The following is a 23,990-nucleotide window of genomic DNA, read 5'->3' as shown; positions in this document are numbered from 1 at the left end:
ACCTCTGTCTAAAGACTTTCTGTCATAAACTTATCTGATTAGCAGGGGAGCTAGACGACAGATTAGCCCCTGCTCTCCAGCAGCAGGGATGGGCTCCCGGGAGCGCCGGAGCACATCCGCTCCTGGCGCTGGGAGCAGCCTGGAGGTGGGGGCGCAGCAGGTGGGGAGGAGGTGGAGGGGGGGGGGGGGGAGGGGGGGGGGAGGAGAGGGGGGGGGGGGGGGGATAAGAGGGGGATATTTAAAGGAAGATCATTGCTAGGTAATTCTGCAGATAATGCACCCTCCGTGCTGCCCTGCTGGTCCCAGGTGAGGACACTCTCTGCCACCAGTGCGTTGGTGTCATGTGCTGTGTGTCACAGCAGCACAGAGTGGGTGCACTTGGCATGTGAGTAGAGGCTGGGAGGGAGCTGTGGCTGTGGGAGGGGGGGGCAATATTGCTAATATGTATGGGGTTTTTGTGTCTCTGGTTCTTCTGGCTGTCATCTTCCATTTAGAGGGAGGGGAGGAAGAAAAATAGCCACATTTAGCTCGGGGCAAGCACCTTGTGCTGGAAGGATGGGGGGGGGTTGACATAACGCTGCAAACAAACAAAAGGGAGACATTCCAGCATTGCCAGTTAGTGTCGTGTTTTACCTTGTTCTTCCTCCTCACTGTTTGTATATCATTTATTCAGAAATATTTTGCAAGTGGATAGTGGTTTGCAAGCAAAAAGCATTTGCCACTGAAATGCACTATCTGCTACAGTGAATGCTTTTTGTGTTCTCCCTCTCCATAGAAGGAAAAGAAATAGAAAAAAAAAGACTAAACTAGCCTACTTAGCAGCAATCTGATGCGAGGATAACAGGCAAAATAATGCTGAATTGCTCTAAAACATTCTCTTTTCCCAGAAGGAAGAGCATTGTTTCAGGATCTGTTAGAGGGAAGAGTTGAAAATTAGTTTAGTAAATAAATCTGTACCCTCAGCTCTGAGTAATGCTGATGTCCGGGCTCGTGGTGGGTTTCTCTCTGAAGAGAAAAACTATTATTCAATCAAATCAAGCAGTCTTTTGTTCCAAGAGTGATGGAATGGAAAAACTTGGTTTTTTTGAGAATAGAAGGGTGGCAACTGATAGAAAACTATCAGTTATTTCAGTTCAAGTTTCCTATTAATTCTGGAACAGACCTGCCAATTCCTGCACTTTCAGTTTTTCCATCCTAGATGTAAGTCCTGGCCCACGCAAGTTATATCTGGCAAAACTGAAATCAGGAGCTCTGGCAGCTGCAGAGTCCTTTATGGGAAATGAGAGTGCTGGCTGGGAAGGACTTTTTGCACTTCTCTCCCCAAAACTAGAGGAGGTTACCAAGGGACCTGGTGGGTGGGAGGGGGGGGGAACAACCTTTCTTGGAATACAGCGGTGTCAGGGGCAGACAAAAGGCTCCTACATGTGCACACACACACACACACAGATGCTCACACACACAGAAATCAATTATGTGGTGGCAAATAGGATTTCCTTAACTTGGTGCTTTTCTGCTCTGTTGCAGCCGTGATAACGACCTTTCCACTATCATCTCCAACCTGCACCAGAGCCGCCAGCTCGTTATGCCAGAGACCCAGAGCCGCTGTGAATTCAAGAGAAACAGCATCGAGGTTGGCCTGGGAGCAGCAGGTAAGGAGCTGGAGCAGGTCCTGCTGCTCTGGGTTCGTTGACTCCCCTCCTCTCCCTTTGGCTGCCTCGTCCGTTCGTTTTTCGGCAGCTGGTTTCTTTGTGTTACAACTCTGCGAGCTGTAGGAAGGGGTTTCTTAATATTCTGGCTAAAGATTAACATGGAAAAGATTTCATGGTGATGGTGAAGTCCTTCTGAGATCCCAGCCCTGTGTGTTATTCCCAGATCTAGTGGTCTGTGTTAGAGTACTGGCAAAGGAGCTTGCGCCAGCAGAGGAGTGAAATGTCCCCAGGGCTGGTGCCAAGTGAAGCAGAAAGGCCTTGCAGAGAGCATGATTTGATTTGTAATTTCATTAATCAGAGGTTCCCCGTGCTGCTGCTGTGCCTGCCAACTCCTTTGGGAGTGTGGTTGTTTGGTTTTGTAGCGCTGCCTGGCTTTTTTTTGGTACTTCACCTGGTTTCGGGTTAACGTGGTGGCACCAGAAATGCTCCTCTTGGATCCTGCACTGTGCCTGTGTGGATGTCAGTGAGGGAGTGTGGGCAAGGATGCTCTGTGACAGTTGTTCATCAGTCACCAAGTGAGGCTCTGTAATAAACTGGAGATCTGTTGATTGCAGGATCTGTGATTTGCCGTCGATTATAAATAAATGTTGAGGAAAACCTGTAATTTATGTTAGTTTTTTATGTTGACTGATCCCTGCCCTTCCAAATCAGGGCCAGATCTCTATGTGTGTTAATACAGGCCTTTCCTGAAAACCTGTCTGTTTGTGGATTTGTTCACATTTTTTTTTTGTTAGCTGTTCTGTTGACTGTGTAAATTAACCCCAAATCTGAAGGGAACACCACATCTAACACACTTTGGGAATGTCTTTGGAGGGTGCTCAGGAACATGACAGGTACCTGGTTGGCTTTTTGCCTGAGGTTTAACCCTTTCCTGACAGGTTCCTTCTGCCTGCAGTGGAATTTGTACTGGTGTGATTACTTAAGTGAAGTGTTCAGTGCCATGGATGTGTCGTGCCGAGCTGGGGGATTTGTGATATGTCTGTAGAGCAGCCATGGGCAGCTCCCAGTCTTTGCTCTCACATCTTAATCTTCATATTCTCATCATTAACAGATTTCCTTAACATCCCCTTTTCCCACACAGCTCCAAGAGCACCAAACTGGCCAGTGATCCGTTTTTCTGTAAGACCTTGCTTGAGTCTATATGTCTGTGTGTCAAAATGGTTTTTAACATTGTTTGGTTTACAGAGAAACTGCTGGGCTTGGTCAGTGTTGCTGGGATTCTTTGAGGTCCACAACATTCCTGAAATGCAGAAGGGTTCTTCTCATTCCCATCAGTGCTAGGCAGTGGAAAGGATGAGATGTAGAAGCCCTCATTCTTATTTGTTAAGAGTTGATGTTGGAGGTTCTCTGGCTAGTTTTTTAACCTTAAGAAGAGTAAGAAGTGGCCTCAAGCTGTGCCAGGGGAGGTTTAGATTCGATATTAGGAAAAGTTTCATCATGGGAAGCTTTGTAAAGCATTGGAACAGGCTGCCCAGGGCAGTGGTGGAGGCACCATCCCTGGACATGTTCAAAAAAACCATGTGGACGTGGTTTAGTGGTGAAACACGGTGGTGGTGGGTTGATGGTTGGGCCTGATGATCTTAGAGGGCTTTTCCAACCTTAATGATTCTGTGAAATACTCAAGGAATGTTGGAGCAGGGAAAGAGAAGAGGCTCATCCACACAAGGGGCCACCAAGCGAGTGACAAAGCTCTTCAGGACGTGACAGATCTGGTGTGTCAGACAAGAGTTGATCTGCAAAAGAGCGAGGTGGGGGGGATGGTGGGATATTGTCACATGTCCCCAGGGACAGTTTAACTCTGATTTCCCCCCTCTCTCTGGAGCCAGCTCTCTCTCCATGCTGGTTTGATTAAGGGAGGGCTCATTTTGCCAAAGTCTCTGCAGGAGGTGCCAGCTCTGAGTGCAGAGCGTGTGCTGAGCTGGTCCCTGTGTCACCTCCCAGGCACACACAGGCCAGGGGAGCAGGAACAGAAGGTGCTGGGATTTGGAGCTGATGCCCCATTGTTGGGGTTGTGTCTTGGTTCTGTTCATTTTTGCTGGCAGGGGAAAAAACCAACCAATTGCTACATATAGAATGTGAAGAAAGCCAGTGTTGGGTTAGTCTGAAAGGCTGGTGGTTGTTTAAACCACTTAGTTACAACAATAAGGGGAGAAGAACCTTGCCCCCCGTTGTCTGCTGTGTTTGCACTGGGTGCCCTTGAGAACAATGCTGTGTATTTGGGTTATGAGAACCTTCCCCCCTCCAAAAGGCATCTGGAGATAAACAATGCTGAATAAATGATGTTAATTCCATCGTGTTCCTGCATCACTCGTGTCCATGAGCTGCAGTGCTCTCAGAGGCACTTTGGGATCTGCTGCTGAAACGGTTTCTGTTGCTGGTTTATGGTTTTGGAGTTGGGCACATGGTGCCAGTCAGGAGAGGTGGAGATTCCAGAGGCTGCTCTGCTGCTCCAGCTGCACATCCCCTGGGTGAGAGGTGAGTGTGTGCTGCTGGAACAGGACTCACCAGCCTCTGTCCCTTCTTGGCTGTGGCTGAGGTTAAGCAGAGGATTGAGAACAAGGACAGCACAAATGGAAGAGATTTGCTTTTTGCAGGGCCCGTGAGGGGTAGCAGGAGGGTTGAAGCTGGCAGGATTGGCTGGTGTGTGATTAATTCTGTGAGGGAATTCCCTGATTTATAGTTAGAACTGGGATTAGAGGCAGTGCAATGGTTTTGAACAGCATGGACTGGAAAATTAGAAGCATTGCTGGATCTTTAATGGTGTTTGAAATGCAGAAAGGGGTTGAAATTAATGAAAAATAATTGTGTATAGTTAGTTCTGGGGCTTTTATGACTTCTGGGAGATAGGAAAGGCCAGAGCTGGTGTTCAAGGTTAGAACTGGGCTGATGTTCAGGTCATAGAGGGCTGAAAAGACTGACTGGAACATATAAGACCTTTGGTTGGGAGAGCAGCACTGATTAATATCCTTGGAAGGCTTATGGATGACTTTTAAGTGAAAACAGGTCACTTTATGTCAATGGTGATGGTTATATTTGGGAACAGAGAGACTGAAGAGATTAATTTGGGACAGCAGAAACTGAAAGACTTGGAAAATAAATAACTGTGTCCTGAAAGACTCAGATTTGGCCCTTTCTAGAGCAGGATTTAATAACTCACTTGGGTTGTGCAATAACCCACAGAGGTGGGTTTGGAACAATAAACCTGGAGGAGGTGCAGCCTTGGGGTTTGGGACAGCTGAGACCAAAAACATCACTGTGTTTTGGATCTGGTGATTCCCAAAGAGCTATAAAGGGTCTGGAATAATCAACACCAAATGGCTCTGCTGTTTCTTGCATCACTGAGGGTGTGATTAAGACCAGTGTGGTGATTGTGACACGTTGGTAAGCGTGGCATCTACAGAAGTCTGAGAGCTGCAGAGCTTTGAAAATAAATATATCATGGAAAAAAATGGAAGGACTGTTACTACTGTTCTACAGTGATGAAGGGGAAAGGGAGGTAGTTATATTGCCAGCAGGTAAAATTTTATCAGAAATGTTGGACAAGATGCATAATTCCTTGCACCAGTTTTCGAGTACTTTGTAGGAGGTGAGTCAAGCAAGACAAAGAAGGGCAAATTCCTCAAGATCATAAAACAAAAGAACAACAGACCTCAGTTTTCTGCTTTGTCCTCCCTAACATCTCTGCTAAACCTCCGTGTTGTTGTACCACAGTGACAGTATGGAATAGATGTGGATTTTAGAGAGTCAGCATAGAGCTGATCTGAGGGTGGTGTTCCCCTGCTGCTGCTCTCTGCACTGAAGCAAGATGTCTAAGAACAGCTGACAGCCTAACTCATGTTTGAAGTCCCCTGATGCTGCTGCACCTTTAAAGGAAATCAGGAATGCCAGTGCAAAATTCTACCAAAAAAGGCAAAGACCTGCTCCAGGTGGTTGGTTGTTCTCAGTGAGAACCTGGAGCCCTGGGCTGGCTGAGCCTTTTGCAAGGACAGCAGAAGTTGGTGGCCAGAGGTGTATGCTGATAAAATCTAATTGCCCTATTGATTGGCTTTGGAGCCACTGTCAGTGGGGAGTGATTGAGATATTTGTGTGTGGGTGATGTGTGTTGGCTCTATCTCACTGCTCCAGGGCCACTGGGGACCCTCAGGTGTTACAGGGATCTCTTAATCTTGGAGCAGACCTGTGTGTGCTGGGCCTGCTCTGCAGCACCACAGATTGATTATTACAATTACCACTGAGGCACTTGGGTTTCCTCGGGTCCCAGGGGATCCTGGGTTCTGGGAAGAGCTGCCCTGTTTGTAACTCGGGGTTCTTAACCAGGTGGAGAAATCCATCTCACTGAGTTTGGGATTTTACCCATCTGCAGCCTCTCACACTGTTCTTCCTTCTCCTCTGGGTTGAGTGGTGACAGTGTCATGTCCTCAGGCTTTTAAGAACAGTGTATCTCTGCTTTCTCTGTGCCTGGGAGTCGAGGTGCCTGTGCTTGCTAAGTGCCTGTCCTCCAAAGGGTTGTGCAGATTCCAAGTGTGCAAGTGTTTGTTGTTTCCAGCACAGACTGGAAGAGCAATAAGTTCTTGTGGAGGGTCAGAGAGTGGAGTGTGAGGGAAGGGCCTCTCTGCCATCTCTGCTGCTCTTCATTGATCAAAATGATACCAAGCTCCTCTTCTGAAGTCTGGGTTATGTCTACACTGGGCTTACATCCAGCTGCTGGGTTTAATCTCCTACCACTTCCCTCGCCGGTTTTGGACCTTTAAAATTATTTATTTACTTATTTTTGAAACTTGGGGCCAGCTAACGCAGCTGCTGGGAGGTGAGGTTGGGTTTTGGGCAGGGAAGAGAGTTGAGCAAGCACTTATAGGTGCTGACAAGTCTGCAGGGCTGCAGCTGCGGGGAACACCATGTAGAACCCACCTGGAAAAATAAGCTTTGGTGATTCCCAAGGCTCCCAGAATGTGAATGGTCCCTCCTCACTTGACCCTGCAGGTTGATTTCTCTCTGCCCTGTCCTTCTCTTGTGGTGGTGGTGGTGGTGATCTGCAGTGGGAAGTGCTGGAGGTGCTTTCCTGGGTGCTGATTAAATTGCAGTCACGATGGGGATGCGCAACGTGCCAAGTGGAGGAAGAGAGGGAAAAGTACAAATATAATGGGGTTTGTGCTTCCTCAGGAACAGGCAGAGAGGCAGCTGCATTGGTGAGATTCGGTAAGAGGCTTAAGAACATCTGCAAAGGTAGAGAAGTGTGTTCCAGTGCCTCAGGGGGAGCAGGCACGTGGGAGGGGAGGGGAGGGCAGGCAGGAGCCTAATGGGAATATAAAAGTCACTTCCAAAAGGATCAGATAAAGGCAAGGCAGCAGCCAGGGCACAGCACTGGCACTGCAGAGGGGTTTACCTTGAGAGGGGATGATGGCACAAGGAGCTTTAATCTTAATTGAGAGAGAGAGACACACACACACAAGGATGAGCAGAGCCAGGGCCGCCTGACAAAGGCACAGCAGCAAAGCTGACGGTTTGCACATCAAACAGGGATTTAGAACCCCTCTAAGCAGCTCGTGGTGTGGCTGTAAACAAGTCCAATCCCCTCTATCCAGTTTGGCTGATGCAGTCTGCCAGGGCCTGCGTGGGGTGGGGGAGGATGGAGGAGCCTCGTGGGGCTCTGTGGTTCACAGAGACAGCACAGGTGTCTTCCCCCCTGTGTGTGTGTGTGATTTCTCATTGCTTTAGGGTTTGAACAAGCATCTTTTGCAGTAGAGTCCCGGTCCCAAGGCTCTAAGTAATTCCTCTCCTGAAAAAAAAAGAAAAAAATCCCGTTAATTTCTCCTCTTTCTCTCCTCAAATACCCTCTGTTCTGCAGCGCCACATTTCATGGCTTCCCAGTTGCAGTAGGACTATTTGCATGGATAGAAGTGGAGGAATCAGGCTCACTGATGCTAGAGGAAGGTGGGTAGATCTTCCCTCTCTTCCTTCTGCCCCTCGTGACTGGAGGGAGTTGGCTTGGTGTGAATATTGTCTGAGAGGGAGACATGGCAGAGTGTCAGGTCTCTCTCCAAACAGCGAGCAGATCACTGTGGTTCTGCAGATAATATTGGGGACTGCTCATGGATTCAAGGTCATGGATTCAAGACCCCTTCCCCAGTGATTAGAGGCTTCCTTGGCCGTGGTGTGGGAAGCAGCAAAAGGCCAGCTTTCCAGCAGTGCAGAGCTCCCAGAGAGCTTGGGCTTCTTCTAGGGGTTATTTGTTCAACATGATGGAAATGACAAACCCTGAGAGCCTCGGCCTCAGAGCAGGGGTGTCCTCAGTGTTAACCTGCAGTGATTCCTGTGGGAATCCCACGTGACAGGGGGAACATGACACCTGTGTCCCTTGAGGAGTCCCACTTTAGGAGTCCTGCTTCACTGGAGGCCACGTGTGGTGCTCTTGCAGTCCTGGAAAAGCAATGTTCATCCACACATCTCAAAAATATCATGAATGAGATTTCTCTCTTCTCTCTGTGAGGTTATTTGTTGTGTATTAACCCCCCTGTCTCATCTTTCCACTTGATGCTCTGTTGACTAAGCAAAGGAGAAGGAGAAATTTTAGGAGCGAGCTGTAAAAAGCTTCACATTTTGGAATGTGGAATTCTTGTTGACAGGCTTGTAGTTCACAACGTGGATCTGGATATCTCACCTCCTGTGGGCCTGTCCCTGAATTCTTTGTGCCTGCCATGGAGAGCCTTCCCAATGACCTCATTTGGCTTTGCACTGAGACCCAGAGCTTTCGTCTGCAAAGGAGGAGTTAATGTTGGGGGGTGGAAAAGAATTGGGATCACGGATGTTCCAGCTAATGGTTAGAGACAGAATCACAGCGAACGGCTGTTCTCGGAGCGTGTGATAATGAGCTGGGATGCAGACATGTTTTCATTTAACTAAGCCAAACAACAGGAAAAAAAAGCAGCAGCCTTTATTGGACTGCTGCCTTAAATTGAGCAGAAAATCAGCACCAAATGGGCATCCAGGAGCAGCAAGCCCAGGCACTGTTGTTTATGTGTTTTACCATGAAGGACAATTGTTTACCTAGGCAACGTGAGGGTCGAGGCTCTGTCAGTGCCCTTCATCCTGTTCTTGGCTTGGAGCTGGAGGACTGTCCTCTCTTTGTGCTCTATTTAAGTTCATTTTTATTTCTCCTGAGGCCTTGCAGGAGTGGGAGGTGACCAACACCCCTTTTGTAATACAAACAGAGGTTCCTGGGAGGGGAAGGAAAAATGGGAAAGCCCAACATGGAAGTGTTTCCTTTTGCTGTGCCCTGCAGCTGCACGGGGTTTTGCTGGTGTGAGTGTTCAGGTTTTATCCTTGGCTTTGTCACTGCAGGAGGAGGAGGAGCTGAGGAAGTTCAGTGCCCTGTTCTTGGAGCTCAAAAAACTTAGGATGGTTAAGGTTGGAAAAGATCTCTCTAAGACATCTCTTAAGATCTCTCTCTAAGATTATTGAGTCCAACCTTGGCAGGGGTTTGAAGCCTGCCCCTGGCAGGAGAGTTCTTGTAGGATGGCTCTGCAAACACCTTTGGGAAGGTCACTGGGGCGTTCCAAGGTGTTTCTCCCTCAGTTTTAGGAAAGGGGTGCCACAGTTGGACTGGGCTCACCATGGGCACCTTGAATATCCTGGTGTCCTCTGTGCCTGGTGTGAACGGGGCAGACTGGCCACAGTCAGGACAAGGAGTCTGTCACTCTCTGGAGTGGGATCCACCAACTCATGGCCAGTCCACATTGCAGCTCCAAAACTGAAATAAACACGGACTCCTCCTTCCTTTCCTTGCGGCTCTGGGAAGAGCAAGATTATCCTGCTTCCAGAAATAACCTCTTCCCGCCCCCTGCCTCCACCTCCTTTGCCAGGTGCCTCACAGGCAGCTACTAAGGAGCTGAAAACAAATCCCTGGTGCTGTGACACCTCCCTGGTGTTATATATGAGATCCAGCGTGGACTGTGACGTGGCACCTGCCTTGTCCACTCTCACTGGCAGCTCTGACCCTTCCACGAGTCAAGCTGATGCTTCAGAGCCAGGGTTTGGCACTGCTCCAGCTCCAGTGCCCGTGTGTATCTGTGTCACCAGGTTTGGGTGCCGTGGGTTAGTCCTGCAGGGCCTGGCTCCCTGCTCCTGCTGTGCAGTGGGGTGACACTGTCCCCCAGGAACCCCTCACAGCTGCGTGTCTGCAAAGCTCCTGTTGGGCTGAGAGGTGCCAGGAGCAGGCACCGAGCTCCTGCTCTGCTCCCTGTTTCTTCCAAGCAATCAGTGGCTCACAGGGTGGCTGACAGGGAGGGAAAAGTCCTGTCAAAGGGAGAGAGGTGCAGGGATCTGTGAGTGGGAGAGCTGTGTTGGAGGAGACACGTGGAAATGCTGACCCAATGCCTTTTGGGTGGATAGAGTTGAGAGGAGTCCACCAGGAAAAGAGACCTGGGCAGAATGAGCACTGGGCATTTAGAGCTGCAGGTCAGGCAAACCTGCCAGGGCAGTGTGTGACCCTGTGACTGCCTGTGCTTGAAGTCCTGCCAGCTCAATCTCTGCTTCAGCCCTGCTCCAGCACCTCTGGGCTGCCTGGGATGATCCAGGGGAAATGGGAAAGAAGACCACAATTGTTACTATAATTTGGGAAAGGTCATGTATTGGTTTGGATTTTTTACTCCTGCTCTCCCTGCAGGTTTCTCCCAGGTTTCTCCACAGGGGCACAGTAAAGACCCACAACTCCTTTCCCTCTGCTGAGCATCTCTGATAACTTTCTGTGGTTATTGGCCTCTTCAGTGCAAATCAGGGAGATGGATGGGGATTCTCAAGGGTTGAGTTGGGTGTATGTTTCTGTGGGGAGCTGGAATCTGTCCTAATGCTGCCTTCTCCCCAGATAAAGCTTGTGGTTTCAGACCTGGTCAGGGAGTCAGCAGTGCCACATGCTTTGTCAAACACGAACAGACTTGGGGAAGAGTTGTCCAAGGATGGAGGTTTGGGTGTTGGAAAGATTTTATTAATGATTTGCTGTGAGCAAGAAGAGGGTCAGCTGCCTATTTCATTAATTTTTCATCTCTGCACCATCTTTGTGTTCCCAGTTCCTTTCCTTCCCTTTACCCTTCTCCCCTTTCTTGCTCTTTTCCCTCCTCCTCGCGTTCCTTTGGTTCTCAAACCCTTTCTCCCCCCTCCCGCTTCCTTTTCCAGTCTTAATCTCCATCTCACCCTCATATCCTCCTTGCTTTCCATTTCTCTTCCTCTTTTATTTCCCCTGTCCTCGTCCCTGCTCTCCCTTCCCCACCCTCCCTCCATCTCCAAGCTCCTCGGGAAGAAGACAATTCGAAGGCTTTTCCGCCCCGCTCTCAGCTGAGAGGCTCCTTCCCTCAAGCCAATCAATGGCAGCCTTTCAGCCCCGTGGGGCTTGGCAAACATTAGATCAATAAGTTATTAGCACCATTCTGTCAGCTGTAATGTGGAGATTGATCGGGGCCGGGGCTCCTGCACGCTGCCTGGCACTTCCCCAGCCTGATAAAGATGACAGATTAAGGGAATAAGAAAAAGGAATTAAGGAGTCTGGCTGTCAAAGCTGTCACGGGCTGGAGGAGCTGTTTTTTTCAGGGGCTGGATGAGTGCAATCGGACATTTAGGTGGTGCTAAGGGGGTACAGCACCACCAGCAGCTCTGCTGGAAATCACTGTCCTCAGCCTTGGCTGTCGTGAAGAAATGCTGAGAGGCTGGTGGAAGGAGCAGCCGGGGAGGTGGAATAGCTGTGCTGGGGCTTGGAGGGAATACCAGGCTCAGATTGCAGATTGAGCACCCAGGAGCCTGCAGGGAAGTGGGAATGCTGTCCCTGCCCCGGGGTGTGGTTGGGTGATGTGTGGCATTCCCCAGGACTCGGGGACTGTGTCAGAGGAATGATGCCAGTTCTCGTAGCTTCTTATCACAAATACATAAATTGAGGCCAAAGGATCTTTGCCCAAGGGGTTTGTGGTCACAGAATCACAGACTGGTTTGGGTTGGAAGAGACCTTAAAGATCCTCTTATTCCACCCCCTGCCATGGGCAGGAACACCTTCCACTAGACCAGGTTGCTCCAACCCCTGCCCTTGGCCTTGAACACTTCCAGGGATGGGGAGTTCAGAGCCTTTCTGGGCAACCTGATCCTTACTGGAACTGTGCTGAGGTCTTCTGATTTATCAGGCTTTCCCCTTCTCATGTCTTACCCACTAGAAGATGCTCCTTTCTAGAGCAAGTGAGTCTCTTAAACCCTGGACTTCCAGCCCACTCTCCCATCCTCGTTCTTTGAATCTTTTCTGGAAGAAAGTGGGGATTCACAAGTTTGCGACTGCTAAAAAGCCTCTCTGCAGCATATAAAATTAATTCACATCTCTCTCTTAAGTGCAGCATATCCTTTCCATGAGCGTTTTTCATACTATGAATATTTACCACCTTTCTGTGGCTTGGTGCACGCTGTAAAAAATGAATTTTGTAAGAACCTGGGAGACAGGGGGATGTTGGTGCACCTTCCCTAATAAACAGCCTCATTACAGACAGGCAGGAGGGTGGCTCCAGCATCACCTGCACCTCCCTCACCCCTTGGCAACTGAAATATTGGACAGTCCTTTCGGGTGCTTTGCTCCAGGCAAGGCAAATCAAGTGAGCACGAGGAGGTGGGAAGTAGCAGGATACTGTGGATGGTAGGAGGAAAGGCAGATGGCCTTGTGGTTGGAGCTGAGGAAGGGGATGCAGGCTGCTTGCCATGCCAAGGAAAGGATGGTTGGTATGTTATACATCAGGAATCCTTCTACTCAGCTCCCTCTTTCGTATGTGCTGGGGTCAGCTTGTATTTTGGAAGGGGTTAGTGACACCAAGCCTGCCTTTGGGGTGCTCCTGTGTAATGCATTGAGATCAGCAGCTGATGCTCACTGACTCTTGCCTACTGGAGTCCTTCTCTGCCATTGAGAGGAGTGGCTGCACAACCAGTCTGCCAAAGTTCTCTCAAAGTGAGCAGGAAAGAGAAAAACCTTTGATTACTCAATATTGCACCCTCCTTGCTTTGTACTAAGAGCCCATTCGCGTGTCCCATTCCTCCCTCCCCTTTATTTCCTGTTTTTCTTCCTGGTCCAAGATCCTCTTGTCACAGGGAACTTGAAGTATGATGCTTAGGGAATGTTTGCAGATGTGTTGGTCTGGGCTAGGGACATTCTTGAGCCAGGAGTGCCCACCTTGCTCTGCTGTTTGTGCTGTTTGTGCTGTCAGACTGACACAGCAGCCAGCAGAAGGAAATGCCCCTGTGCTGGAGCACTTGCAATCTAAATCTAAATGACATCCAGCAAATAGATAAAGATGTGGAGACACAAAGGAGCGACGAGATAACCCAGTGCAGTAACTAAGGTTTGACGCCTGCTGCCTGCCATGTCCCGAAAACCATTAAGCTGGCCTGCTGTGAGGAGGATGCTGCCTTTATATTGCAGCTGGTTTGACGTCCCCTTTGCAGTGACATTCCCTCCTTCCTTGCTAGAGCTGTCCCTGCCCCGTGAGCTGGCCAAGCACTTGTATTGTTCCAGGATTCCCAAATCCCAGAAGCCCACTTGCTGCTTCCCTTCCCCCAGCTTCCCCAATAATTTTTTTTTCCCCTATTCTTGTTGCCCTCAGTTAAATTATGGCCCGTTATTCCCATGACCTTGTGCTTCACTCTCCCTTTGTTCCATTGATTCCCGCTGGCAAGGGCCGGGTGCCGATGCGCAGCCGGATTCCACACTCTGTGAGCAGGGATTGCCTTTGTTGGGAGCAGCTCTGGGACTGCTGGGGCAGCTCCTTACAAAGAGGAGCCCACGGCTGTGGGGTTGAGGCTCCAGGGTCCCCCCAAACCTGTCTGGTTCAGCACAGGGACAGGATGAGCAGCTGGGATGGAGCTCTGGAGTTGCCTGAGTGGAGAAGCTCCTCTGGTGGGAGCCTGGCTGTGCCAGAGGGAAGGGGAGAGCTGAATAAATGGAGATGCTGCCAAGACATTTCAGGCTGGTCAGTGGGGATTGTCATCTTCAGGGTTTAAGTTTGATGGGGGAGTTAAGAGAAAGGGAGGATGTTTTCTTCCTCTTAAAATAACGGGAAAGGAGGTGGAAAAAGGACTCTGCTCTGGTTAGATGTTCTAGGCTATCTGAGCCTGGGTGATTTCCCCTGTAAGTTGGCTCAGTTCTGTGTTGACTCAGGACTTCTGGGTCCAAGAAGCTTTCAGAGCAAATCCAGGGCTATGGAGAGGGAGCGTGAGATAGGTCTTGATCTCTTCCCCTTGTGCTGGAGCATGAACACAGTGCAGAAGAATTTGGTGCAGTCCCTCAGCTGTAATTGGGACTCTCTGTGGCCCACCCATTTAGCAACACTGGAGGGGCAGAAATGTTGTGATCACCTCATTCCTGTCCCTTTGCCAGGTGAATTCCTGTGCCCAGTCGCTGTTCTTACCACGTGTGTCCTTGGTGCATCTCCTCTGCTGCAGATTCCCATGTAAAGAGTGGAGATAAAGTCCCTCTGTCTTTGGGGAAACCTAGAGATAGATTTTCTAATCTTCCCAGACTTAGGCTCCCAAGTCCTCTCATCAAAGCTGATAAGGAGGCTTGGGATTCTTAGATGTGTTGGTGAAGATGACTCTTAAGCCACCCAGCTCTGCTGAGTGCTGGGAGGCTGAGGATTAGAGGCAGTGCAGGAGACAAAATAAACCCCACATAACCTGGCTTCCACAAAAGCTGGGTTTACGGTGCCATGCCCACATCCTTTCTCCTTATGGTGCAAAGCTGTTGGGTGATCCCTGTTTGTAGGGACAGCACTGTCCTCCTCCAGCTCACCTGCTTTCCAGGCCTGTCTCTGTTCATGCTTCAGTGTAGGAGGTGAGTGCTGAGAGAGAGGGGGAAAAAATCCACTTTGATTTCTAGATCTTTGGGGAAAATATTTGACTTTGTTCCCAAAAACCTCCCTCTGGATCACTTTCTGTACTGCCTTGCCAGGCCAGCAGGAGCCTTGGAGGTAAATGTGGGGTCTGGGGACCTGGGTGGGTAGGTGGTTTTGTGGTCAGGGCTGTGTTGCACTGGTGGCAGGGAGTAATCAGTATTCTTGGGGCCTCCCCCAGCCCCCCTTCCTTGTGTTATTGCCTGGCCCAGCTTCATAACGTTACAGCTCTACTAATAATGTCTTTCGTTCTCAGCTTTGATATTAAAAACTGCCCTGATTTGGCTCCCTTTCAACTGAAATGCTTTGCAGAAGGCAGGAGAGAAGAGGCAAAAGCAAAAGGAATTCGGGGAATAAAAAAACCAGAGCCCCCTTCACCTTAAAGGATGAGGAGGGATGACTGGGGGAAGTGTTGCCCTTTGCAGGTGCATGGGCTGAGCAAACAGCTGTCCTGGGGCTCTGTGGTCCATCAGTAGCAATGTACTCGATGCACAACCTGTCTCTGTGAGGGTGGTGAGACATCCAGGAGCTGCACTGCCAGCTCATTTGCAAAACAGATTTGGTGCTGCTGCTGCTGCTGCTGCTGCAAAGTCAGGGGGAGATGGACTGTGGCTGCTCCCACCCCAGTGTCCTGGTTCTTTGTGTGAGCACAGGGAAGGGTTGGATGAGTGGCACGTGGAGATAAAGGGATGAATTTAGAGTGCAGGGCCCTGTGAAAGGGCGTGTGTTTGGCAGGTGTCAGTGGTGTGGCAAAGCTGGGCACGTGGGTTAAGTTGTGAAGAGGAAAGGAAACACAAACACGGCGCTGTTGAGGTTGTACCCCGGAAACTGTGAGTTGACTAAATAATTAATGAAGCTGGGACCTGCCTCTTCCCTGCTTTGCAGCTAAGGAAGCAAAGCAAACATGGGGTATGACTTCTTAAAACACTGGGCTGGAGCTCAGAAGGTTGCTGTTCAGTCTTGTGCTCTCCTCATGACTGGGTAAATTTGGGGTGGGTTGTTAGATCTTTGTGCCTCCGTACTGGCTACTGATGATAATTGTTCCCTTTTCCTTGCTGACTGTGTATCTTGTTGATTTAGTCCCCACACTTCTGGGGCCAGGGGCATCTCTGCCACATTGCAGGGCTTTGCCTTAAACGAAAAAAAATAATAAAACTGAAAAGAGGAAATGTTTCATTCTGTGATGGAACTGAACTGCCAGAAACCTGCTGGGGGGCAGCCCAAATATGGACTCAGTGCATGGGATTTGGTGCTGTGCTACAAGGTGAACCCAGGATGCTGGAAGGATCATCCTGGGGATTAAATCACTAATGTGGGATCCCTCTGGAGGACCAAGCCAGGGGCAGGACACCTGGGACCTCTCCCCGTGGCGGGATGTCACACCCGCCCTGTGTGCCCAGAGGTGGGGGGGTTCTGGAGGCTGGGGGAGCACAGGTCTGAGGGAGTTGGTGCTGTTTCAGAGTTCCTGCTTGATCTTGGCCTTCCCCTGCACCAGTGCAGCTGCCTGGGAGGGAGATGGGGCTTGCAGCCTGTCCTGCTGACGTGTGTGGGAACAGTGGGAATAGCAGGGCACGGCGCGAGTCGGAGCGAGCGTCTGCTGGCAGATGGGCCCGGGGGTGGGAGTGGAACAGCGGGAGGGAAGCAGGGATGGGGGGTAATGAGGTGCCTTGGCAGAGCTGTGAAACCAAGGAATCTTCACTGCTCACATTCCAACTGCTGTCACATGGAACCGGTGCTTCTGTCACCAGTTCTTTTCCATGGAGTCTCTTCCTGCCTTAAAAAGCCCTCGTTGGGCTTTGCTGCCTCCTGGCCCGGGGCTGGGAGGGGCGAGCGGAGCAACGGGACTTCTCGTTGTTCCAAAGCCACAAATCCTGGATGAGAACACTTCTGGGGAGGACATGTGAACTGGGCCTCCAGCGCTGAGGGTTTGCAGCACCAGGCTATAACGTTTCCAGGAAAATCAACATGAAGAATGAAGCGTTCCGTGGGGAGGGAGCTGGTGCCTCTCTTTGTGCTCTGTGGCCAGGTACTTCTGAGCTTCTGGTGCTGCCTTGGCAAGCTGAGACCGTCTGTGGCTTTGCAGGAGTTTGTGTAAAGGGGAAACTGAGGCAGGAGGATTGATAAAATTCAAATGGAAAGACTGACTCAACACCTGGGATGTGAAGTGCTGAGAGAACTTCAGTCACTGGCTGACTCTGGCCTTGCCCATCTGCTTTCCAGTTGCCACTGTTTTGTTGTGTTTCCTTTGCTCTTGGTTCTGGATGGTCTCAAGGCTCTGCAGTTGTCTCTTGAGTGCCAGTTGTGTTAAGGGGCTGGGTGACAGGGTCATGGCCAGATGAGGTCGGAGGCAGCCTGTGCTCTTTAAAAGCCTGAAATGCCACTTGGAACTTTGCAGAGCTCCTGGATTGCTCCTGGGATAGAGGAGGGCTGCCCTGGGCACAGTGGCTGGCTGCTCTCTGCACTCAGCTGTGGCAGCCACAGACCTGTGCCCTGGATCTCTTGATAAATCCAGTGCCAAGGCAGGAACCTGGGCTGCTCAGCTGAATTCCAAGTGATGGGGAGTGATTCTGAGTGTGAGGGACAGTTGCTTGGCTGAAAACGTCCCCTGGAACAGAAATAATGTCGTTGTTGTTATAAATAGGACCGAGGGGGGTTTGTAACCTTCCTTAACCCACACATTTTGGGCAGATTGCAGCAGCTTTGCATGTGTGTGGATGCACAGGCAGATACAACCTATTCTCACTCAAATATGGTGCTTGTTTGTGAGATTTTTTTTTTCCCTTTTAAGATGCTGCATCTTTAACAAGCCCTTGATAGATGAGAATTTGATGCTTGCAGTGACAAACAGGCTCTTCCTTCCTGCCCATATGCACCATCATGCTTTCAGTTTCCCCCAGCGTTATTATGGGAGGATATTGATTTTAAATCTGGTCGGGGATGCTGTAATTGTATATTAGATATTTTCTGTTGGTTTGTAGGGCTGCAGTAATGCAAAAGGCTTGAGTGTTTCCGTACAATCCAGAGGGGGAAGATTGCTAAGGACCTTGAGGTTTTGAAGGAGGAGGGGGGGAAGAGGGAGGGGGAGAGACAGAGAGAGAGGGAGAGGAGAGGAGAGAGAGAGAGAGAGAGAGAGAGAGAGAGAGGGAGAGATACTGTGGTAGGAAGATTCAGAGATCTGTTGTGCCTTTTTTTTTTTTTGTGTTGTTTTTTTCCTCCCCTTCCTTTCCCCCAGTTGCTTTGCATCAGGGCATGAAAGGAGTGGAAACACCGGGGGGACAAAAGGCACCAGAACAAATGATGAAACTCAGTAAGGAAATCAACTGGATTCAGAATTTATAGCTTTAAAACGTTGCATTGATCAGTGTGTGAATAGTCATTATGTGCTTTTGGGCTGCGTGATTAGGAAAGCAGATCAAGGCTCTCAAGATGATGATTTTTCTTACTTTCATTTTTTTTTTCCCCTCTGCTTGTAATATATGTGTGTGTGTGCCTCTGTGTGTGTGTGTGAGAGAGAAGCATAAATACCAAAGTCTCTCTGGTCGCTTCTGCAAAGAGGAAAGTACAACCTTGTCTTGATACTCAGGTTTCTCATCTCTCTTCTAGATGAAATTTTAGGCAAGAGAAGAGTATGTTCTCCCAACAGCAGCAGTGAGTGTCCTTTAGAAAGCAAGAAAGCCAGAAGTGAGTCCCCAAAGGGTAAGTGCTGCTTCTCCCTCCCTCCCTCCCCCATCCCCTTCCCCTTTCTTCTCCTTTCTTAAGAGTGGAACTTAATTAAAATTAAGGAGCCGGGGGGAGGGAGGGAGGGTTTGCAAGAGGCTGCGGTGTGGGAGCCGTGTCTGGCACTGAGGGTGCATGAGGGAGGCGACCAGGGCTCTCTCTGCTTTCTTTATCTCCTCGGGGGGAGAGGGGAGGCTCGCGGTGTGAGCCTCTTAATTAGAATAATTGCTTTACGATTAAAAGAAAAAAAAAAAAGGCAAGCCGCAGCCTTCGAGGTGGATTTTCAGGGGTGTTTCCACTTTTTCGGGCAGAATGTCTTGATTACATGTTTAATATAAAGAGAGACACGCAGGCTTATCGTGCTGGCATCTGTTCCTTTAAAGGGAAAAAAAAGAAGCCTGTCAGGGAGAATAGGGCTGCCTAGTTCTCTCTTATGCATTTATGGCTCTGTTCCTATAGAGATGGAATCTGCCGAAGGTTTCTCTACTTAGGGGTTTATTTTTATTTTTTAATCTCTTGGTTTGTCTTCGGGTTCTTTTCCTGTGAACGCGATTTTTAAACTTTCTTTACGGCTGGCAAAGTGGGGTGGGTAATGGAGCCTGCAGTTAATGAGTTTGTCTCCAGGTTGGGTAAATGAGGTTTTGCAGGCCGTTTACTTAAAGGCTTTGTTGTTAAGTTCAAACTAATTAGCTGTCAGTAATACCCATCTAGTGTAATCGCTGTGCCTAACCTGCACTCTTTGCCACTTAAAAAAAAATAAAAAAATAAAAGCAGATCCTGTTCCATGGGTTTGGAGTTCAGCTGAGACTCTCCAAGGTGTATATCCTCAATAACCCATCCAGGGAATCTCAGAAGGGACTTTTTGCAGCAGTTTGTCCTAAAGCTTTCTTAAACTATGTGCTTTCTATTATGCTTTAGAAAGATATATTGTAGGGACCTGTTCTGCATCCTGATTTCACAGAATGTTCCTGTATATTGTTTCTTGTCCCCAAATTATGATCTGAAGGCAGCATACTCTGAGAGGATGTTGAATGCTGGTGTCACTTAATAGAATATTGCCAACATCACCTGAGAACACACTAAATCTTCTCTTTCATGTAACCCTCTCCTGCCTGTTAACTCCTTTATACCAGTAGAAGTCCCTTAGATTTTACTGGGAACCATTTATACTGCTACTCTTTATCTGTTTTCCTTGATTTGCTTTCATCTGCCCTATTCTTGTTATCCTGGAAATGTTTCTAGTGGATGTGCAGGAAAATTCCAGCAGGATGCTTCTATAGATTCTGAAACATGTTTGTTATATGAGACGTGGGACTCCCGTAACACACTTGGCACTTTGCTATTTCTGCTGAGTTTGTATCCTTTGTAATTCCAAGGTATCAGAAGCCAGGTAACAGCAACCTGTGTGGCCTGGCTGAGAATGGGCTAAACTTTAAGCAAGCTGTCTGAAACCAAACTGTTGCATTTGGATTCATCCCAGTAAAGTGGCTGAAGTGGCACAAATGGATTGGTTTTGCCATGGGAGCAGCAGGGTCAAATGATCTCATTCCATTTCTTTCCCTCTGGCCTTCCCACCGTTTTTGTTTACTGGGGTGGGCTGAGGGCAGTGTGAGGCAGGTGAGGAACCCTTGGCTTTGCAGGGTGCACTTGGGATCTAAATCCTGCTCCTTAGCTCCCAGTGAGTGGGGGGATTCCCTTCCAGGGGTTCCCAGGAAGCCCCGAATAAAGAAAAGTTTTGTTTTCTGCTCCCACTTTTCTTCCTCAGAAATCCTTCCCCGCCCTTTGAAAGAGATGAGACAGAATGGAAATTTGGAGCTGGGCCTTTTAGTGATCTCCCATGTGACCTGTTTTTTTTATTAGATCTTTGGAGAGCCCCCGTTCCCTTCAGTGCTGTGCAGGAATTTAAGCCTAGGCTGTGCTGATGCTGGAATACCATTGGAATAGTGAGGGGCTGAGACTTCTGTGCTTTGGGGGTCTTTGTTTACCCACCCCCTGCTATGGAAAGGGGGTTAAAGGAGGGGCTGCAGCCAGTGTTCCTGTCTTAAGGCCCAGACAGTGACAGCACCTCACAGCTGAGAACTCCCAGGAGCCTTCCTGTCCTGCTGTCAGTCAGGCAGTGTTCCTGTGTCATAGATGCCATGGAGGGAAATGATCCCCGTGTTCCCAGCTCTGGCTGGAGATGGAACGATCCACGCTGTGTGACAAGCCATTTTCAAATGGGATGGGCCCTAAAGGCCAGTTACTTGGGATTTGGGAACTGCTGCAGTGGAGCAAAGTGTGAGGCTGTGCTGGAGCCCCAGGCTTGGCTGGGACCCAGAGTGCAGTTTGTGATTTAGGAGCGGGAAGGGAAGCAAGGACCGGCTGGAGTTTTGGAGCCTGTGCAGCCTCACGCTGTGCTGCAGTAGGAGCAGGGTCTGCAGTGTTCCCTGGGATACAGCCCTCCTTTTCCTCCAGCCTGGTGGTCCTGTGCCTTGTGCAGGTGCTGCTCCTCCACATCTCACATCCCCTGTGGTGGTGACCGGCTCCAGGCAGGACTCTGCCCCTCTCCACCACACACTGCCTTGGAAGCAGCTCTTGCTCTCCATCACACAGTGCCCTAGAAGCAGCTTTTGCTCGGGGCTCAGCTGCCTTGTCTCGGGAACAGCCTTTTGAAGAGCAGGAGTGACCCCATGGCACAGCTCGTGCTGCCGTGGCCGCGCCTGACAAGGCGAGGAGAACAGAGGCAGCCAAGGAAATCACTCCCGCTCTCCGACTGAGCGAAAAAACACCTGTAGGGCTGGAAACCCTTCCAGCGGGGAGCAGCCACCTTCCCTTCCCCCTCCCCAGCTCGCAGCATGCGCTCCAGAGATCAAAAGAGAGCCCTATCTCGGTGGAAACGGGGCCGCGCCGCTGTCAAACAGAGCAGAACGTTCTCGCGTCTAATATGGAAATGGGAGCGGTATCAGAGGCTGGGAGCGAGGGCTGTGCTGGCAGGTCACGGAGGAAGCTTTCTCCTCTCCCCAGGAGACTATTCCCCAAGTGAAACCCTCGCTCTCCCGCGGCAGCAGCGCGTCTGGAGATCTGCTCCCCCCGTACCTCGAGACGCGAAACAAAAACCGAGGGGTTGCGAGAGGGGGAAAAAACGGCAAAGAGCGTTTTTGGTTCCCGTTTGAGCTGCTGAAAAAATAAATCTGGTAGGAGCCTCATCGTTTGGGAAGGTTGGAAGCCGGGCTGGACGAAGTGCTGGAAAACACACGTAGGGAACAATATTGTGCTCACCCCCTGGGGCGGGCGATGAGCTCATGCGCTGCTCCCTCTGCCATTCTCTTTTCTTTGCTATTGTGGATCATTTAAAACAAAACAAAGTCTTGCTGCGTCTTTGGGTGATGAACTAGACCAGAACTGGAGCTGGACTGCAGCTGAGCAATTCAGATCCAGCCTCTGTCAGTTTGTCCCTCTCCTTTGGAGGGGAACATCCATATGTTGGTGGCTTTGGCCGCTGTCCAAATAGGCCAAATGAAGGAACAAGGCTTGGCCCCGTTCTTGCTAAAAACTTCACTGCCCCCTCACACCCCCCAAACCCAGACTGCTGAGTGTGGTGGGAGTGGGCAAAGGCCCCCCCTGCCCTGGCAAGAGAAGACCCTAAAGCTACTGACCAAGACCTGGCCTTGAGTTTGCAGTGAGTCGCATTTGCAGCAGGTTCCTCGAGCTTTGACTGGGGTTGGATAAAGGGAACCTTGGCCTGTCATGGGTTTGTAGCAAAGGAAAAGGGCTGGATAGGCTGGATGCTCATGTTTTGTCTGGAATTGCTTGGAGAGGATGGACCTTACAGAATTCTGTGGGAAGGTTGTGCAGCAGTGACAGGTCCTCCAGGAGTTCCCTGTGGCTGTGCCATCAGCAGTGGCAGGGGTGGGCTCCCCTTGGCTTGGGTGAACAGGAGGGGGCTGGTGCAGAGCATGAGGGCCCAGCAGATGCTGCCTTGGCTCTGCCTTCCCCTGGCCCTGCCAGAGTCCATTTCACACCTGGCGGCTGGAGGAGATTTGGCGAGATCAGTCTCCCGCATTACCCCTGGTAATGACAAAAGCAGACAGCAAAGCTTCAGCAAAGCTGGAATTACTGCTGGCTGAGTCATGTGAAATCTTCCAAGTTTTAAGTGTGGAAATCCAGCCTTTCCCTGGGCTCCTCCTTCCTCTCAGCCTTCCCTTGCCACCCCCATTCTCCCTCCCCTCCTTGCACCTGAAATCTGCTCTGCGGCTGATCCGATAGAGTTTATGGTAATTAAGTGTTATTAAATCCCCTCCCCCCCTCCCTTTTCTTCCTCTAATGACACAGCTGTGGGGGGGGTGAAAATCAGTGTTTTTCTAAATCAGGTCTGTGGCATGTGGCTTTGCTCCTTAGACCTTTGGTTAAGAGCATCAGGAGGGAACTGAAACCTTGTGCTTCTGCATCCCTGGGGGAGGTGGCAGGAGCGGTGAGAGAGCAGAGGAGAATGTGGGAATGTGGCCCCTGGGAGTGACTTGGAGGGAAGGAGACCTGGAAGGGAATTCTGCCCACCACTCCCCTGCTTCCACCAGGGGTGTCTTGCAGGTTTGGGTGCTGGAGGAGGGAGTGGGAGGGACCAGGTGTGGCTTGGCTGTTGTCCAGGGCAGCCTCTCATTTTGGGGTCTGGCTTTTAGGGGGTGAGGCACACAGGGAACCCAGCTCCTCATCCCAGCCAGCCTGAAGCAGCCTCTGAACCTGTGATTGCACAGGAAGCCAGTGGTCCCTGAGGTGCAGATGAGTGTCAGCGGGGTAGAGATCCATGGTTGCAGGTAGAGCCACAAATTGCTGTGCTGGAAGGCTGACCTGAGCTGGAGGGGACTGAGGTCATTTCCCTTCTGCAGAGGAAGAGTGCCTTGGGAGCCAGTGATGCAACCCTTTTGTATTGAAACTTTGTGCAGCTCAGACTATTTTTTAAAATAATAATAATAATATTTATTGTTGTTGCTGTTGTTGCTGTTGCTGCTGTTATTGTTGTTATTCCCTCCTATGTTTTGAGGAGAGGGTGGTTTCATTACAACCTGCGAAGGTTTCATCCACCAAAATCTGAGCCCTGTGTGCTTGGCTGTGCCGTGGGTTTGGTGTCAGACAGCACGTTCACCTCTCATCCTGTGCAAGGCAGAAGTGACCCAGTCCCTGAGCTGCTGTGGCAGGGCCACGTTTTACAGCCTCTCTGTCTTCTTGGGCTGTTTTTGTCTGCTACAGACTTACATTTTCTGATAGGCAGCTTAGGGGCCTTTGTCTCACCTGGGAGAGACCCACAGCTCTTTTCCCAGCAGGATGGCCCATGCCCGTGTGCTCCTCACAGTGCAGAGCGAGTGGCCTGTGCTCAGAGCCACCACCTTGAACTTGGAGCCAGTCTGGCAGCAGAATCACCTGCCGTGGCCCCCTGAGGGCACTCTGTCAGTGAAATGAAGGAGCACAAATCTGGGGCACAAGGTGGGGTGGTCTTGTCACTCACTGAACACAGTGGTGGTCTTGTGACTGCAGCGTGGGGGGAGCCCGTCCCGCTCCCTCCCTCCCCCTCTGCCCGCTCAGATTGTTACTGGGAGTTCCTCTCTGAGTAATGAAAAGGCTTTGCCTGTGGGGAAGATCCGAGATAAAACAGTGTTAGAGCAGCCAAGGCGGAGAGTGGTAATTACTCTGA

The 23,990-nt window shown here is 50.1% G+C and overlaps 1 protein-coding gene across 13 annotated transcripts in view; it reads left to right on the top strand.

The window, feature by feature from the left end:
* The window catches only part of SAMD11 (sterile alpha motif domain containing 11), a 132,148-nt gene that overhangs the window by 75,481 nt on the left and 32,677 nt on the right, over positions 1-23,990 (top strand). For all 13 annotated transcript variants that reach the window (XM_027702759.1, XM_027702758.1, XM_027702767.1 and 10 more), the window contains 2 exons: positions 1,525-1,649; positions 18,212-18,304. In XM_027702759.1, coding sequence (XP_027558560.1) covers positions 1,525-1,649; positions 18,212-18,304 — 218 coding nt within the window. The remainder of the gene's footprint in view (positions 1-1,524; positions 1,650-18,211; positions 18,305-23,990) is intronic.

The sequence above is a fragment of the Neopelma chrysocephalum genome, unplaced genomic scaffold, assembly GCF_003984885.1.
Source record: "Neopelma chrysocephalum unplaced genomic scaffold, ASM398488v2 Primary Assembly neopelma1_196, whole genome shotgun sequence".
Taxonomy (NCBI): domain Eukaryota; kingdom Metazoa; phylum Chordata; class Aves; order Passeriformes; family Pipridae; genus Neopelma; species Neopelma chrysocephalum.
This window is presented reverse-complemented; position numbering and strand designations above follow the sequence as displayed.